This window comes from Equus przewalskii, chromosome 1, assembly GCF_037783145.1.
Source record: "Equus przewalskii isolate Varuska chromosome 1, EquPr2, whole genome shotgun sequence".
In the NCBI taxonomy this organism is placed as follows: Eukaryota; Metazoa; Chordata; class Mammalia; order Perissodactyla; family Equidae; genus Equus; species Equus przewalskii.
The window spans coordinates 105081455-105099630 of NC_091831.1; the positions used below are offsets into that span (position 1 = coordinate 105081455).

Below are 18176 nucleotides of genomic sequence, written 5' to 3' on the forward strand. Positions count from 1 at the left end.
GAGTGCCTGTGGGGGTGGGGGCCCACGGGCATGGCAGGGGAGGAGCCAGGTGACAGGGATGCAGAGAACGTATGAACCCAGCAGCCCAGGGGCCTCCTCGGGCCTGTACCCACCCCTCCCCAGGTCTGCAGGTTGGCCCTGGCCTGCTGGGCCTTTGTCTTCTCTAGGCCAGACCCCTCACTGCCCCACCCTCAGTGGGTGACACCCTGGGGACACTGCCTCAGGTACCTGCAGAGGCCTGCATGAGGCCTCTTGGTAGCTGGAGAGTCAGGCTTCCTGCTGGCAGCTCTGTTTCCTGCATCTGAATTAGTCCCAAGGAGCTCGAGGCCTTCAGAGTGATATTCAAACTGGGGTCCCTGGCACCCTGAGGCTCCATGGAGGGTGTGGAGGCAGCCACCAGGGCAAGGAGGAGGCCAATCTGCTGGGCTTGCCCTCCTTTGCCCAGTCCCCATCCCGCACACCCCAGCTTCAACCGGGCAGCTCTGCTCTCGTCTGCTTTGTAGATTGGAATTCCTAATGACACTTCACTTCTGAAATGAGTTCTCGCTACTTCTAAAAAAAGAGAGAGGAAGGAAAATGTATTAATCCTGTGTAGTGTCTGGTTTGCAGGTGAGAAGGCGAGTGGCACGCCCAAAGTGACTAAGTTCCGTCCTCCCGCCTCCACTTCCCAGCCTCAGAGAAGGGAACCCTGCATTTAGTGTCCTTGCGTGGAGTACCAGAGCCTGCTCATTTTTATTGCCTGAAAGAAGCCGAGGAAGCTGAGTGTCAGGATGCTTAACTCCCCCAAAGACACGCAGACATCAGAGGGTGAGCAGGGCTTGGTCCAGATCCGCAGGGAGCATCAGGGCACAGGATCACCTCCGGGCCATTTCAGTGACATCACCCCCTCCCCCCAGCCTCTTCTCTCTCTCTGCCTCTTTGTCTCTCTCTCTGTCTCTCTCCTCAGCTTTGCTCTGACAACTGTCACTCAGTCGTCATGGTGAGTAGGCACCGCACTGGGCCTGGGGACCAAGCCCTGGGAGACCCAGATGCTGCCCTGGCCTCAGCGTCCCACAGGAGAGCCAGACAGGGAACAAAAGCAGATTTGATTTTATCCATGATCCGTTCTCTGAAGGAAAAGGGAGCCAGTTGGGGCCAGGAGGGGCTTAATCAGCTCAGGCTGCCCCCACTTCCCTCCGTGTGGGGCTGCACCCCACCTGGAACCCCTCTGCCATCTCAAACCAATAAAGTCGGATCTGCCCTTCACGATCTATGGCCAGGATGTCTACTTCCGGGAGCCTTCCCTGTGCCCCCAGCACAGGACACTGGCTCTGTTGAGCCCCCAGGATGGGTACCTCTCCCACGAGAAGGACCCAATTCTACTTGTACCCATCCTTGGATGTAAAGTGGGAACACGGAAGTTCTCTCAGTGACTCCCAGTCTGACCTCCAAGGCCCAAAGCCCTCCTTCCTGTCCAGGGTCCCTCAGCATTTTCTCAGTGACAGGTGGACAACACTGCACCTGGCCCTGGGGAGTGGGGGAGGGGCTGTGCTTGATGACCTCGCCTGCTGGGACTGCTTGCCAGAGCCACCTTCACGGAGGTTGTCAAGTCATAGGCCACCTGGGGCCACCAGTGCTTAGGCCAGCTCAGCACACCGGCCTTTGGGGGCTGCCTTCTGCCTCCCAGTGTGGTTCTGGAGCTCTGTGCCCCAGCACCCTGACCCCTGCCCCTGCAACAGGTATATATGAGCAGCGACCTTCCCCGGGATCTTATACCTGCCACTAGTCTGCAGCCGTGGGAGCCAGAGGCTGAGGGAAGCCTGCCACCTGAGGCTCCCCTGCTCCCTGCTCCAGGAGAGCTTGTCAGCAGCAGGAGAGTGAGGACCGCGTACAGGCAGGAGTGGTGCTGAGCGATTTTGATGGAGCCGGCCCCTCAGGACAGTGCGTCCTGACCCCGTGTGGCCTGAGTCAGCTCTTGGCAAGGGCTCTCCCGCCCTCCTTGCCACCCACCAGCTCGGCTCTCCTTCCCCGACCCCTTCCTACATCTGCCTTCTCTGCGTCTTCCCAAGATGGCTGACTGCCTGGTTGGGAGAACAACAGCTGCTGGCTTTTCCGAGTTGCCCACCTTGTGTGCCCAGCCTATGTCATGGCTCTGATTTGGACCTGTCTGGAGTGGGACCTGGGCAGCAGGTGGCAAGATGAGACCACTGCCCATGGGAGAGGGGTATCTCAGGGAGCAGAGCTGCACCACCCCTATGGCTGCTGGGGAGCCCCTTGGCCCCAGCCCAGGAGGACCGGGGAGGGAGATGAGACCAGCCACTGCACACAACCCCGTGACACAAGGCAGTTGGGTGTCTGCAGTGCCAGAGACCCCCCCAGAGCCATCAGAGTGTCTGGGCTGTATGCAGGGCTCCCCAGGGCCCCTCTCCACATACCTACTCTGATCACTGCTTCCTGCCCTCTCACCCCTGCCCCACGGCCCCCTCTGGCCTTGGAGAAGATCTGGCATCTGCTCCGTGCTGGGCGGGGCAGAACAACAGCAGGCCTGGAGCCTGGATCCTGGAGCCTGGATCCTGGAGCCTGGACCTGGAGCCTGGAGCCCGGAGCCTGGAGACTGGAGCCTGGAGCCTGGACCTGGAGCCTGGAGCCCAGAGCCCGGAGCCTGGAGCCTGGCTTTTGCCACGAGCTGGGCTTTCCTGCCTCCTCCAACTGGGATGACTTTCCATGTGGAGGGTTCCTCAAGGTCTGGAGTCAGGAGATGAGGAGACCTGGATGAAGAGTGGGTTCAACACTGGGTCACGGAGGCCAAGGGCCACACTGGCCTGTCCATCCCTCCCTGATTGTAAAAGCTTGTTCCCGGGGGAACAGCAACCTTGTGCTTGAAACCCGGGCTTGGCTTTCTCTCTCCTTTCAGGGCATCGTTAGCCGAGTGTGACTGCTTTTTCATGACTGGAGTGATTAGCAGCATCTAACCCTGAACCCCTGAGTCTTCCTGTGTCATCCGGGCTTCCTGGTGGCCTGGAAGGGCAGTGTGGCTAAGACAGCCTTCCCTGCCACCTTCCTGCTGCGTCTGCTCCACACACGGTACAGGGACCCAGAGTCACACTGCTTAAGTGGGATGCATGACAGTATTTTATTTTAACATCCAGATTTCCACCCAAGTGCACCAGCTCTGTGATGACCCTCCCTGGGAAAGCGCGTTGCAAAAGAGATGCCCCGCTTTGGTGATGGAAGGGAACGGACACCATTATTTCTCTGGACTTAACTTGTCCTAGACCGCCCAGATAAAAGCAGACCCTTCACTATCCCCCAAACCCGAGCTGGCCCTACCAAGCGCCCCCAGACCCAGGCCAGGGGTCCTCACCTGGGGAGGGTTGGAGGCTCCTGTCCTCCCCCACCCCCACCCTGGCCTCTAGGGAATTTGGAGATAACGAAAGGAGGTCAGGCGGGGAGGTACCCAAAATAAAGGCCTCTGAGGATCAAAGCCCATATCCAGTCTTTCCCCTGAAAAAAGACTTCCATTTGTTCTTGGGTAGAGTTTAAAGAAGAACAGAGTATTGTCCTCGTGAAATGGTTTCATTTTAAGCCTTTACTTTGGGGGTTTTTTCGGGTTTTGTGCTTTCTCTCCTCCCTGTGGCTGCTGCGCATGAAAGGCTGGGGTCAGGCCAGGCATGTGGGGGGCGGGAGCTCCCGGGTTCTCTTTGATTCCCCCAAAAACAGCAGGAAGCTCCTTCTACCTGGAGACGTCTGGCTGTCTCCTCCTGGCCCATCCCAGACTTTGCTGAGAATAATTCCTCCTTGAAAAAACATAACAATTCCCATTCAATGTTTCAAATCCTCCATGCCGGACTCAAAGCTCAGAGAGACGCCTTTGAAGATTTTTCACCGAACAAAAATAAAACCCTTCTCAGATGCTTGGAGAAATGTTGCTGAAATAACTCCCAGGGATGTGAAACGCGGCCGAGATGTGTGAGCGGCCGAACAGCCCGTGTGCCCAAGGTGGGGACAGTTTGATGAACAAACGGAAGAAATGAGGAACGTGGCTGGGAGAGAGGCAGCTTCCTGGGAGATTTGGGGAATTTTTATGATTTGATCCAACACTGGGCCTGTGTTGCCACTGCTGATTACCCCCACTAATGAGGGAAGCAGGTAATCCCAAATGACGAGTAATCCCCATGCCAGAGACACCTTTCGACCCCTTCCCAGCTTCCAACAACAGGGCTGGGGAGGAGGGCTCCAGCCCTGGCAGAAACCCCGTGCTAATAGGATGAAGATCTTCAAGCCTGTTCTGAGCCTGGAGCTTAAACCAGACGTACCCAAATTCAGTGCATTCATTCATTTATGCATTCACTCAGGAAATATTTATTGAGCGTCGACTATACGACAGGCATTGTTCTAGGTGCCGGAAGCAGAGCAGCGAACAGGCAGATTCCTGCCAGCGGTGCTCCTGGACGTCAGCTCGAGGTCCGACCGACCCAGACAGAACATAGGACGGTTCTCTGGGGCACACTTCTCAGGCTGGAATGCACAGATGTGTCACCTGGGACCTTGTTAGAAGCAGAAGCAGAATCCGACAGGAGTCGAGGAGGGGCCTGAGGCACTGCAGTTCTAACAAGCTCTCAGGTGGCGTCATGGCTGCCAGCCCGTGGTTAGAGCACCGAGCCGTCTGGGTTCCATCCCAGCTCTGTCATCCGCTTGTGTGAACTTGAGCAAGCGTTTCAATAGTCCCCACTACACAGAAATGCATTAGGAAAATAAATTTCCCTCTTTTTTTATGCTTAAGCCTCTTGAAGTGAGTTTTCCATCACTTGCCCCAAGTCTCAGCAAGGCCTCTTTACAGCTTGTTCTTGCTCTGAATTTCCCTGTCTCTCCTGCCGTACCATTCAATCTGCTTGGTTCAGGAAGCTCCTTCAAGACCTGAGAAGGTGGAAAGGTGCACAGTTTTGTTCTCAAATGCTGCCACTTGGGGTGGCTGGGCATGTGGAGGGGAGGGTTTCTCCATAACTCTGCTGTGGGGAATCGCATCACCGCAGCCTCCTAGGAGCTGGGTGACCGGAGCAGAGAGCTGTGAATGGCAGCGTCACATGGGGACCATCGGGATCACTCAGAAAGATGGAAGAGGAGAGGGTTATTCAGCACCCAAGACCTGGGGGCAGACCATCTGGGTGCAAGCCTTGGCTCTTCTGCTGAAGATCTGGGTGAACTTAGGCAGGGTGCTTAACCTCTCAACACCTCATTTTTCTCATGGGTAAAAGAGGTTCCTCCTAGTGCCCAGTCCCAGGCTTGCTTCTTTCTTCCTCCATTTCTCTGCTTTCTTGAGATCCAGTTTAGAAGCAGGCCCACAAGGGGCTTATCAGGAGGCGTCTGTCCCAGGCAGGTGGCATTTTGACTTGGGGCTTCAACCCCGTGAATGGATGAGCTCGTGTCATAGATGCTCCTAGTCTTGGTCACACTGAGCTGTCATAGGGACTGATGCCGACCTCAGTTCCAGCAGAGGTTCAAATGTCTCCATGGGTGATATTTTTAAAGGTGAAAGAGGGAAAACCAACCTAACACTGTGAACCACAGGCAGGGCAGGGAACATGTCCAGTGGTGCCTGAGTTGCTTCATCTGAGTGGCAACGAGCCTGAGGACACAAGCTGGAGTCAGGTGCAGGCATCTCCCAGCCTTCACCATCCTTCCGAGGGCCCCGGCGGGAGCCCTTGGTCTCAGTGGGAATCCAGACCTGCCCTTGACCAGATAGACAAGTACAGAGACTGCACAATTCACTCAAGCCCTCTGGGTCTCAGGTTTTTCTCGTATAAAATGAGAACATTGGGATGACGGTTGTAATGCCAGGGGGACGCCGGTCTCCAGTAGACAAGGGTCTGGAATATCATTGCAGCTGGGGGAGGGGCGGCGGGAGGAGGCATCACCTTTGTCCAGTTGCACCCAAAACCCATGTGGAGGCTTCCTCATCTACAGCAACACCATGCAATATTTGAGACATACTTACACTTAACAAGTATTCATTGTTTATCCGAAATTCGGTTTTAACCGGCATCCTATATTTTATCTGGCAGCCCTGCCTCAGACCCCATGCTCTCCTTGAGTCTCTGCCTAGGGCTCCCAGCCTCCCTGAAGCCTCAAGCACCCTGCTTCTCCCTCTCTCCCAGCCCAGATACCCCTCCTCAGTTAGAGGAAGAGAATGTTCTGTCTTGTCTCCATGCTGTTGGTAAGATACAAACTCTATGCTTACCTTGGGCTTCCATTTTGATTTTATTTACTTATTTGCAGGGGAAGATTCACCACAAGCTAACATCTGTTGCCGACCTTCCTCTTTTTTCCTTCTTTTTCCCCTGCAAAGCTCCAGGACACAGTTGTGTATAGTTGTGAGTTCTTCTGGTTCTTCTATGTGAGCCACCGCCACAGCACGGCTACCGACAGATGAGTGGTGTGGTCCCGGGCCTGGGAACTAAACCCAGGCCGCCAAAGCAAAGTGTGCCAACCTTTAACCACTAGGCCATCAGGGCTGGCTCGGAGTTTTTCTTTGCTAGGCATGTTGCCTGCTTCTTGCTTTTTCATTCCTACTATAACTTTCCTTCTTCTGAAAACAATGTAGGTGTGGCCACCTCTGACTGACTAGGGAAAAGGTTGGGTGTGAGGATTCGAGGAAAGGAAAAGTTCAGAAACTAATTTTTTGAGACACTGTCTCTCTGTGCAACCATAACCATGGGGCATGTTGGGGGGTGGGGTGGGGAAGGAGGGAGTCGCACTGGGACCCCAAGGGGGTGGACGAGGTTTAATGTTCTAAGGGCGTCTTGTTTGGAATCTGGCTGTGTGCATTGATGAGGACTGTTTAAATATTTAAAACAATTAGTAAGTTCACTTTTGGAATAGGAAATGCTTGTAAGTTATTGTTTTACTCCAACAGTAGAAAGCGGAAGTGAGTAAATTCTCACACCTACCCATCCCCAAGCCCCTTGTTTACCCCCTGGGGGCCAACATGAGGGCCAGTGCCTTTTGTCAAGCCAGACACAGGTCATGCACCCTTGGGCTCATTTGTCCTTTTGAGCTTGGGACAAGTTTTTGTTTTGTGCCCAGGCTGTAGCTTCCAGTGTGCACTGTTCTGCTTCTCTCCCTTATCCTCCTATCTTGCAGAGCATTCCAAGCCCACCCCATCTGAGGTCATCTTCAGATGGGTCACTGGAGGCAGCAGGGGAGAGGCCTCAGTGTCTGTCCTGGGAGTGGGCCTGGCACCACACATTTGTGAAACACTTGGATAGCCCGTGGGAATGCTACCCTCCTGGAACTATTGGTCCAGATCACTAATTAATATTTACAAGAACAATTTAAAACTTAACTTCGCATGTAGAAGAGAGTCCAACCAGTGGCATAGCTTTAAGATTCCATCTGATCTTTGTTGGTGTAGTTAGAGCTGTTTCTACACACTCTTAATTAGTGTATACATGCCAACTTTTGTTTTGCCCCCCTTTAAGATCACTGCTCATAAACATTTCCCTGTACAGACATAAGATCATATCTTTTTGATTTGCAATGGAAAAACTGTGTCACTATTTTTTTCCATCACTCAAGCATCTATGGAGTTGATCTTTTTGCCAGAGTTCTCTCACTGGCGTTTGAATACAAAAAGGAATGTGAAATATGTCATCTGAAAACTGCTGATTAACTATTAAAATGGCTCAGCTCTCATTTGCTCTACATGTAAAGAGCAAAAGCAATAACAGTCGTGTATCCCCTCTTCAGCTTCAGAAGGTGGCAACTGGAGGAACACCCCACCCCCAACCCATCTTCGTCACACATGCCCTTCCTTGCAGGCTCTTGGCGTGGAAAGGATTTGTAAACTATGTCAAAGGCCAAGAGCCAAAAATCATGCTCTGTGCTAGCCAGGAGAACACTCTCCTCCCCAGCCTGTGCCTTCGTCCTGCCAGCTCTGACACCCCGGCTGCCTGGTATGACATCGTTGAGCAGGAGAGTGGGTACTTTGGTGGTCAGCTCTCCCCTCCATGATATTCGCTTAAATACTTACTGGACCAAGTTGGAAAAGAGTGCATGTGGTTCCCCAGTGGAGGAGGACAGGGCTGAATCTTCTTCAACACAGACTGCCCTCGGAAATTTTACTTTAAAGATGAATCTTGAGGCTGGTGCAGACATAGGCAACATGAGATACAGCATCACAACATGTAAGCCTGGAAGTGGAAGGATGTCATCCAATCAGAAGACATGGTAGTGGGTGAGCTGGTGTTGAACCCTGGAGCCCACCTGCTGGGCAGCAGCAAGTGTTAATCCTTTAGATGCTGGGTACCCAGCAGGGGCCCTGGAAAAGGACTGGGATAGCAAACAGTGGGAGCTCCAGCTACAGTCTGGTTATTGGGCTACAGTCTGGAAGGATGCCTGGGTTTCATTACCCAGTACAGCCATCACTGGGAGTACTGGCTGGGCATGAGCCCTAGGTGTAACCAAAGGGTGGGCTCCCATGGGTGGCCCTCACCTTCTTTCCATGCACCTTCCCTGAGGCCACCCTCAGCAATCCTTGTGCTCTGCAGAGATTTAACTCCACAGCAGGTTAATAAAAATGGAGGAACGTGCTAAAGACTTTGGGGGATCCAGGAGAGATCGTCCCCCAATATTCAGCAGAAGTGTAGCAATTCCTCAGGGACCACGCCCGCTCCTTCCCATCAGCGGCCTCCTCTGTCCTATCCTTTTCTGCCAGGCGGCCTCTAAAGACCTCTCTAGTGGCCCTGAGCAACTCAGCTCTGACGACGGGGACTGCATAACTTACAGTTCAAACTGGGTGCTCTGAAAGTGAAAAGGAGACTACCAACAGTCACGCCAGCCCCAAACTGGCAAACTGCAAACTTCCGTGGCTCTTGCTCTGATTTATACACCCCACTTGGCACGACAAGAGCTAGCGGTTTGCTAAATAGGTTTGCTATTTCTCCAGAACATTCTCCTTGGAGACAAGAACAGATTTCTCCCTGTGCGTCAATTTGGCTGCTAAGCAAATATTTTCTCCCTAGCCTTCCATATATATTGTCAGAAGGAAGAAAGGAAATTAAAAAGTGGACATTTTATGGGCAGTCTTTGTGTACCAGGGGCTCCATGTTCAATGTCATTTAACTCAAGCCTCACAGGCCTGTGGGAAAGGTGGAATTTCCCCCATTTTATAGACAAGGAAATTAAGGTTCAGAGAGGTTCCGGCTGGTTAGTGGCAGGGTCAGGATGCTAACCAGCTAACCAGCTTGAAGAGGACACTTTACCAATATTTCTAAAAGGGAAGAAGTGAGGTATATTAAGAAGGTCATTTACCCTTAAAACAAGAGTTTTTCATAAAGGACTCAGCTTCACACGGGGGACGCTTACCTCTTTCCTTCACAGGCCTTTTCCTTTTTGACGTTGGACCCTTTTGAGAATTTTTCATCAGTGGGCTGTTTCTGGTTGGTTTTGATAGCCACATTTTTATTTACATGCAAATTCACAGCAAGCAGCTTGCATGCAAATACTATACTAATTATTAAGCCTCTGTGGCTCATCAGAATGCCGTATCCTAATTGGTTGCAAGATTGCCGATAATCCACAATAGCCTGGCTTGGAGCTGCACCAATTTTTGCATCTGCATAATAAAAGGAAATGGGAGGCTGGGAGAGTGTGCACCTATTTTATACTTGTTTCTTCAAGGTCAAAGAATCTTTTATTCCCTACTCAATCTACATATTCATAAAGACCATTGTACAATTAATGAGATGGAAGATTAAATGGTTGCAGATTAAGAACAAACCCTACCGTTCTAATTAGAGTAAAAGTTACTTAGTCAATCAGATTAGAATTCCAAATTCAAACTAACTAACACAGAGGCATAACAATGCCAACACACACAGTCCTCCACCGGCAGCTTACACACAGTCACTGGAGCCTGGACAGCAAAGCCAGAAGCCCTGGTGATTATTTCCACCTTTGCAAAGACTCTTCTGCTGAAGATGGACCCCACTTGCTGAGTGCCCCTTGAGGCAGAAGAATGGAGGAGAGTAGAGGGAATCCCATGCTATCATAACAAGGCAACACTGCTTGACCCCATTGGTGACAGAGGAAGAAACAGGGTCTCCCCACATGGATTGGGTTGTAGATTTACCCCAGACTCCTCCTTGGGGAGCGTTTAGGAGTTTTGACAATCAAAGACACGTTAACAGATGAGGTCTCTGGGCACTGGGGTTGGATACACAGAGATTTAAGATGCAGTCCCTTCTGTCAGGGAGCTTGCAATTTCCTCTGGGATGTCAAGACCTGTCCATCTAAAAAGGAACAAATGGAGAGCCTTCACCTAGCCTCCACGGACCCCCCCAGCAGTGTTTCTTATTTTTTTTTTCTGCTTTTTCTCCCCAAATCCCCCCAGTACATAGTTGTATATTTTTAGTTGTGGGTCCTTCTAGTTGTGGCATGTGGGATGCCGCCTCAACGTGGCCTGATGAGCAGTGCCACGTCTGCGCCCAGGATCCGAACCAGCGAAACCCTGGGCCGCCACAGCAGAGCGCGTGAACTTAACCACTCAGCCATGGGGCCGGCCCCCAGCACTGTTTCTTGACATGCAGTCCTGGAACCCACATCCAAACCACCCGGGACCCTGGCCAAAGTGCCGATTCCCTGGTCATGCCCCAGATCAGCTGGTAAGGCCTGGATATCTATATTTTTGACAAGCCCCAGATGATTCTGATGCACGCTGTGGAAAACACTGGCTTGGAAGATCCATGGATGGACTTCAGAGAATCCATGAACTCCTAGATATTGAACATAGCATTTTATTTTTATGTATATTTATCTGGGACATGGTTGAGAGCTTCCACCAGGCTCTAAAACGGTCAAAAAAAGGGTAGTAACCCCTGGGATAGAGGAAAGAGATTAGGAGAGCAGAATTCAGGCAAGCAGTGGACACTGGCGACCGTATACCCTGGGAGGGACCACAGACTCTGCAATTTAGAGGCCTCCCCTGAGCAGTGAGGTGTTGGCAGGTCTTTCCTTGCAGCGCCGGTGGTGCAGGCCACAGCCCCACAAGAGCTCGAGAAAAGAGGGTGCAAAGGACTGGCCTGGATGAGCTCTTTCTGGCAGAGAAGGGCTCAGCGGGTGGAGGGGATGTAGCCTGAGTACTAGCACACGGGTGGGAGTCAGCATGGCCGGGGAGGAGCCAGGCGTGGCCTGCTAGCCCGAGGAGCATGGCCTCCTTCTTTGTTAAACATGCCCGTCTCCTGCCTATCCACCCTTACTTCCCTGAAACTTAGAGCTTGGTCCTGTTTGTACCTGGAGCAGACTGTGCACCTCCTTTGGCTTTGAGCTCCTTCCCCACCCCGGGGAGCACAGAGTTCCCTCCCGACCTTCCGTGTGATCGCTAATGAGATCACGTCTGCCTGCCTGGGGAGGGGCGATTATCCTGCTGCACCGGCTTATTACCCTTTACAAGTGGTACTCGGCCTGCCCAGCCGTCTGCCTGCCCCAGGCCACACACACCTGGCCAGGCCAGGGCAGCTGCTGGGAGCCACCCCTTGGTAGCTGGCTCATTAGCAGACATAGCCTCCTCGGCAAGCAGAGCTGGGTGGGGACAGCACCCGAGCCTGTCTGGACCTCAGGGCCAAGTCTCAGGGGGAGTGGTGCATCCCCCACGATGCCACTCCCAACGCAGCTCAGCCCTGGGGTGGCGGGCAGGGAATCTGTAGGCCCTCAAGGCTGGGGCAGGATTCCTACCCATGCAGAGGTCCAGGTGCCTTAGAAGTGCAGGGTGCTCAATTTGTGGAAGGCCCCTGAGGCCCCTGCACTGCCCTGCCCTGCCCTGCATGGAGAACCTCCATCAGGCCTGCAGGAATAGCAAACAGAGGCACTGATGGTCCCTCCATGCAGGGCCATCTCCAGAATTTGGCCGGCAGGTTTGTCCTCCGCTCAGCTCTCTTGCTCTTCCAGCACATGGACTCTCGTCGCCATCCCTGAAGCCATAATCCAGCTTGCCCAGATTTCCCTCCCATCCCCGTCCTTTCCTTTGTTTGGTTCCCTCCCAGCCTGGGTTCAGGATGGCCAGCTTGCAGAGGACAGAGGAAGGGCACCCAGGAGCATTCTCGCAGCACCGGGGTCAAGCCCACCATGCACAGGAGGCCCCAGCAAGCTGGGAGGACTGGAAATCTCAGAAGCAGGGGCCATGCTGTCTCTTCCCCCTCACTCCTCCCCTCATTAACCTCCATCCACGCTTCTATGCTGCGCACCCAGCACTGGGCCTGTGGGGGTGGCCAGCTTCCCGCGCCCCCACACCTGTTCTTGCCACAGCTGTCAGCAGCCCTCTGGGGGCCTGGGGGTAGCTCTCAGGAGGTCCATATGGATGTCCCTGCCCACACTCGGCAAAGGAAGGGCCCTCACACTGCGCCGGAGCACCTGACCTTCGGCTTTCATCTTACTCCAAACCCAAAGCCTCAGAGTATTTGGTGGGGGGAGAGGGAGGACGACTGTGGGGGAGAAGGAGACAGCCGAGAAAACCATTTCCTACATCTGGGTCACGGTCTTCAGCATCCGGCAAGGGGTAAGCAAGATGCCCAGATAATCCCACGCCCACTCGGAGCCTAGAGAGTTGGAGGCCTGAACTGGACTGCCCAGAGCATGTGCCTTCAGAGCACCTGTGCTTGTCTTCTCCAGCTGTCACAATCAAAGACCACAGCCTGGGGGCTTACACAACAGACGTCTGCTTTCTCACAGTTCTGGAGGCTGGAAGTGCAAGGCGAAGGTGTCGGCAGCTTGGTTCCTTCTGGGGGCCGTGAGGGAGGGATCTGTCCCAGGCCTCTCTCCTTGGCTTGCAGGTGGCCGTCTTCACCCTGTGTCTTCACATGGTCTTCCTTTGTCCGTATCTGTGTCCAAATTTCCTCTTCTTATAAGGACACTAGTCATATTGGCCTAGGGCCCACCTAGTGATCTCATTTTAATGTAATTACCCCTTTAAAGACCCTATCTCCAAATACGGTTACATTCAGAGGTCCTGGGGGCTAGGGCTTCAACACACGAATTTTGAAGGGGACACAATTCAGCCCCTATCAGGATCCCAGGGACTCACAATTTCTCTGGGGCTTGCTGACCTCCAGGGCAGACCCTGGCCTCTTTCCTGAGAGGATGAGAATCAAAGGGGAAGGCAGCAAGCACGTATCCAGGCTCAAGGAAAGCCCCTTGTTCTTGGAGTGGGGAGATCCTGGGTCCATCTGGCCCAGGCTCCTGCTCCAGCTGGCCACCAGTTAATCTTTCTGGTTAATCTAGAGCCTTTAACCTTCTTCGAGTTGAGAATGTGAGGAGGCACCCTGGAGAGAAGCACACACCCAGCCTGATTTTGCTAGCAGGTTCCCTTATCCTGTTTACTGGGTAGGAAAGTGAGGCACAGGGTCACCCAGGCAGCAGGGGACCTGGGAGATGAAGCTGGGCTACCTTGTCCTGCAGCTCATGCTCTCACTCAAGAACTTGAAGAAAATATAGGGAACTTTCTAAAATCTCAAGGTGGAAAAGTAAGACAGAAATCTTGAAGTATTAAAGGAAAAGACTGATAAATTTAACATCCAACAAAGAGACTACTTCATGGCCAGTAAAAGTAATGATAATAACAACAACAACTACAGAAACTAAGACAAAGGACCAAGGAAATGCCTGGAAAACCACGTGTCACATGATAATTACCACTTTCCTTAATATGCAATGAGCGCTTCCAAATCAATAAGAAAATGTCCAGTAACCCAAAGGAAAAATGGGGGGAAAAAAGAAAGAAAAGCTATGAACAGAAAGTTCACAGAAGAAATAGAAGTGGTTGCTAACGTGTGAAGAGTCCCCCTGGGGCACTCACGGTTAAAGAAGGAAATTGAAACGCTCAGTCTCCATTTTCACCTGCCAGAGTCTCACAAATCCAGTCCTGATGAAAGAGTGGCAAAGGGAAATTGTTCTATATTTTGGGAGGGAGGATAAGTTGATGGAATCTGTTTTAGAAGTATCTAGGATCTGGCAGAATCTAAACAAAATTGGTGTTGCTAATATGATTCCGCTCAGGAACGCCACCATGAGGTATCTGCATGCTAACAGATTCTCCAAGAATGCTCATTGCACCAGCCTTTGAAATGGTAAAAACCTAGAGACAGCCTAAATGCCCCTGATAGGGCCATGGTTGGACAAATTGTGCCTCTCTCCCCGAAACGGAACTTCACGCAGTGTGAAAAGGAATAGATTGGTTCATAAGTTCGGGCGTTGGGGTGGGAGTGGGGAGCAACCCAGGATGTATTTATTAAGTGAAAAGGTGAAGTGCTGAGCCGCATGTAGAAGGATGTGCTCCCCCTGGGGGAGGAGCACGAAGCTCAAGAAGAAGTTTACCTTCTCTGTGTTCTAGAGTTCTCAGACTCCAGGGGGCATCGGGATCTTCTGGAGAGTCTTGTTCAAACAAGCCTATGGGGCCCAGCCCCCGAGTGTCCGCTTCAGCAGGTCTGGGGCAGGCCTCTGAATGCTCATTTCTAACATGCGTCCGGGTGTTGCTGCTGTGCTGGTCCAGGGACCGCGTTTGGAACTGTTGCTGTAGTGTTTGAATCTGGGGACCACGCAGGATACTGGTGTTATAATTTGTTATACATAATTTATAAAAATACTCCCTGGCCCAGGACTAGGGCTGGCCTGCACCTCTTCTCAACAACTCCCGCCAGCGGTTAGTTTTCACCTTGTGGTGGGAAACCACTGTGTCTAAACCCAGTCTCTCCTGCTTTGGTCGGCACATCCCTCCCCCAACGGGGTCAGCTGCTCACAGGAAGGACAAGCCATGTCGGAACAAGTCTCCCACGTCCCACTGGAAGGCAATGAGCAGACCCCCGCCCCTCAAGCCCTCTGCTCTCCAAGATCAGAGCTCTGAATCCCCTCCCTGTGAAAGCAGCTCTTTTCTGGTTGTGTCGCCACAAATCACAGGGTCAGCTTGCCCCCTCTCCCCCCTGCCACCAAGTTAGAGGAGTGTGAAAAAGGAATAGTGGAATCCTGTCTCGATGGAAAGGTGACAAGACTTCCCAGTGACAAGCCGGAAAACTCGGAGCCTGACTCCTGGTAGCTGTGCGCCCAGAGACTAAGCCGGCAGCAGAGTCCCAGGCCAGGAAGGTCAGTGCTTGCTCGGTGGGGCCACGTTTAATGAGGGAGATGGGATTGTCCTTCAGAGGCTTGCTCTGTTTGATGAGTGCCAGCAGCGGTGACCCAGATTCCCTGCTCAGAGGCTGTGGGTGCTGCCTGTTCTCCTGGCTCCTAAATAAATGGGATCAAGTCACACCCACAGCCATCTCCCTTCTGGCGCCCCTGTGAGTCTGGCGGCCACCGAGCAGAGTCCTAAGAGAGACACCCTGCAAACCACTCAGGAACACAAGGCCTTGACCACACGCCTGCTGAGTGGAGTGGCAGCGTCCCTCGGCCCCCTGGTCCCCTGGATGCACCTCAAGGTCTACCAGGAGGGCTGTGCCCAGCCCCCTCCCACGTTCCTTCAGCCAATGCCCCGTTTCCCGCCTCCTCTCCCACGCTCCTCCCTGCCACTGAAGCTGTGACCTTGTTCCCTCTCTGGATCCTTTACGTTCTCCCTCCATTTCTGTTTTCAAAAGAGGGGAAAAGCATTTTGATTATGAAGCATTTCCACGGCTGTTTAGGTTTGCCAAGCGCGGGGTCTTTCTTTGCCTTCCCTCCCTGCCCCCGCCTGAGTCGGGGTAACCTTATTATCTCCTCTTGACAGGTGAAGTGCTGACCGAGAAAGGCCTGTGACTGGCCAAGGTCAGACCCCATCAGCCCAGGGTGCTGTGGAGCCCAGCCACCCCCGGGGCGGAGCCTGGCGCGGGTGCACAGGGTGGCGGCTACAGCGCGGGACCCTGGCCCAGAGAGGGCCAGGCTGCCAGGCTGCAGAGCCGGGGGCTGCTGGAGGGAGACACCAGCGCCCACTGGAGCAGCGGAAGTGAGGAGGACAGAGTGCCATCCTACCTGAGCAGGGAGGATGAGGTGAGAATTGAAAGATTATGAGAAAAACCAGAGGAGGGAAGTGAGCGAGTCAGGGTTTAAACTCTGGCAATTTTACCAGACTTTTCACACTTTAGTTGTTCCCACAATCACATCCTCATTTGATTCTTAGAAGCACCAATGGCCAGTCAGGGAACGTAGTGGAAACCGAGGCTCCAGGAAACAGGGGTATATCCCAGGACGCTTGGCTCATCAGTCATGACCTATCCCTTTTCCCAGTCAGTGTCTTTCTCCTGATGGTACAGTCCCTCAGGATATAGCCAGGGCTTTATGGGGCCAGGACACGGGGTGGGAGGAGTGGGAGGCCCCGTTCTGCCCTATGGTGTCTGAGTGACCTAGCTGTGGAGTGGCCAAGGAGAGACAGACCCCGCACGTCTGAGTCCACCACGCCCAGCCCGGGAGCCGGCTCCACCTCTGCCCTCCTCTAGCCACCTGGATTTTGTTCCAGGCAGCCCCACTTCCCCGCTTCCCCGGCAGCTGGGATCTGGATGTGATCAAGTTCACCAATGAGTCGCACGTGGCAGGGTGCCGGGACGCTGGGGAAGGGCTGGTTCCAGACACAGTCACCGCCCTGTCTCCTGGCTGCTTCCTGCTCTTCCTGCCTGAATGCAGAAGTGCGGTCCAGCGGGGGTGGCTGTCTGGTGACTCTGAGGATGGCAGAGGCTGGAGCTCAAAGGAGATTGGGTCCCCAGGGGCCCCGCACACAGCTCCACCAGCCCTGTCTGCTTCTGGCCTTGTTCTGTGAGAAAGCGAAACTCCTCTCAGGCTAGGTGCTGTGGTCGATTGCGGTCAGGGGCGGCTGAACTGACTCCCAAGTCCCAACGGTCGTGGAGCCCATCAGAAAAGAGGGGCCCCCTGGTCTGTCTCAGATCTGGCTCCCAGGACCTTGGGACCTGCCCCTTCCCCAACCACATACCCCAAAGCCTGGTTCTGACCCACTGTCCCTCGCCAAGTCTGCCAGTGATGTGAGCAGCACCCACCCCCTCTGGTTCCTCCTGTAGCCACGGCTCTGTCCACCGCTGCTAAACACTCTATGTAAGGACTTCCCCGTGAGCTCAACTGTCAGGCAGACAGGGCAACAGTCCAGCAGCTCCTTACCTCTGTCCTCATCCACAACGGTCAGTCCTGCCCATCTCTATGCGGTCTTAGGACAGCCCCAAGGTGACCAGGGCAGCTGCTGTTTCTTCCAAGTCATAGATGAGGCAATAGATGACGTGACTTGCTGGGGACATGTGGCTGGTGAATGGTGGAGATGGAACTAGAATCGGGTGTTCTTGACCTGTGGTTCTCAAAGCAGGGTTCCCTGACCCTCATATCCGAATTGCGAGGAATGCTACTCACCAGGCACATTCCCAGGTCCTACTCCAGACCTACTGAACTGGGATCTCTGGGGAAAGTGCCCGGGGAATCTGCACCATCAAGATTCCCCCACAGCCCTGGCATAATTCTGATGCCCCCCAGAGCCCAAGGACCTCTCTCCGAGCTGAGCTGCCTCCCCAAGTATGAGGCTCAGACTGTGAGAAGTGAGCTGCAACTTCCACCTACGGACTGACGCTCCAGTTCCAGGTGGTGACCCTGAGCCGAGCCCTTCAGAAGTCAGAGGTTTTCACCTGGGAAGCGGTTGAAAATCCCTATGCCCAGGCTGAACTTCAGACCAATGAACTCTGAATCTCTGGGGTGGGCCCAAGCATCAGCATTTTTTAAAATTACCCAGCTGATTCTGAGGCTGTGAGCCACCCATCCCCATGCTGTCTGGGTCACCCTCAAACTAGTGGGCATCAGAATTCCCTGGAGAGCTGTCAAACACAGAGGGCTGGGCCCTACTCCCAGGGTATCTGATTCAGCAGGTCTTGGGAGGGCTCAAAAATTTCTATTCCCAAGTTTTTAGGTGATGCTGCTGCTGCTGCTGGACTGGGGCCCACACTCTGAGAACCACTGGAGTAGGAGCAAAAGGGGCAGAGGGAAAGCTAAGGGTAGCTCCCTCCGGCCGTTGTTAAGGTGTGACTTACTCTACGGAGCTGGGCCCGCCTGGTCCTACTTTCCTAAGTGTTACATGTGGCTCCCCGAGGATGAGTTCTCCCAGATGCACCCTCTGAGGATGCGATCTTGTCTCTTCTAACATAACTACAGCCATATAGATAAAGAATTGGGACCTTCGTCCAGGGTCCCCAGGGATG

The 18176-nt window shown here is 53.5% G+C and overlaps 1 protein-coding gene across 2 annotated transcripts; it reads right to left on the reverse strand.

The window, feature by feature from the left end:
- Positions 1-655: 655 nt before the first annotated feature.
- LOC103559374 (uncharacterized) lies at positions 656-17216 on the reverse strand. 2 transcript variants are annotated; one of them, XM_070619690.1, is made up of 4 exons: positions 17098-17216; positions 14344-14554; positions 8009-8168; positions 656-2747 (listed from the first exon to the last, which is right to left on the reverse strand). In XM_070619690.1, exons 1-4 carry the CDS (start codon positions 17107-17109, stop codon positions 1913-1915), a joined length of 1218 nt encoding a protein of 405 aa, XP_070475791.1. In that variant the 5' UTR covers positions 17110-17216; the 3' UTR covers positions 656-1912. The 2 variants fall into 2 exon arrangements, with proteins under 2 accessions (XP_070475791.1, XP_070475796.1); XM_070619695.1 differs by lacking the exon at positions 656-2747 and adding an exon at positions 9343-9592 and having other exon boundaries at positions 4324-8168.
- Positions 17217-18176: the final 960 nt, after the last annotated feature.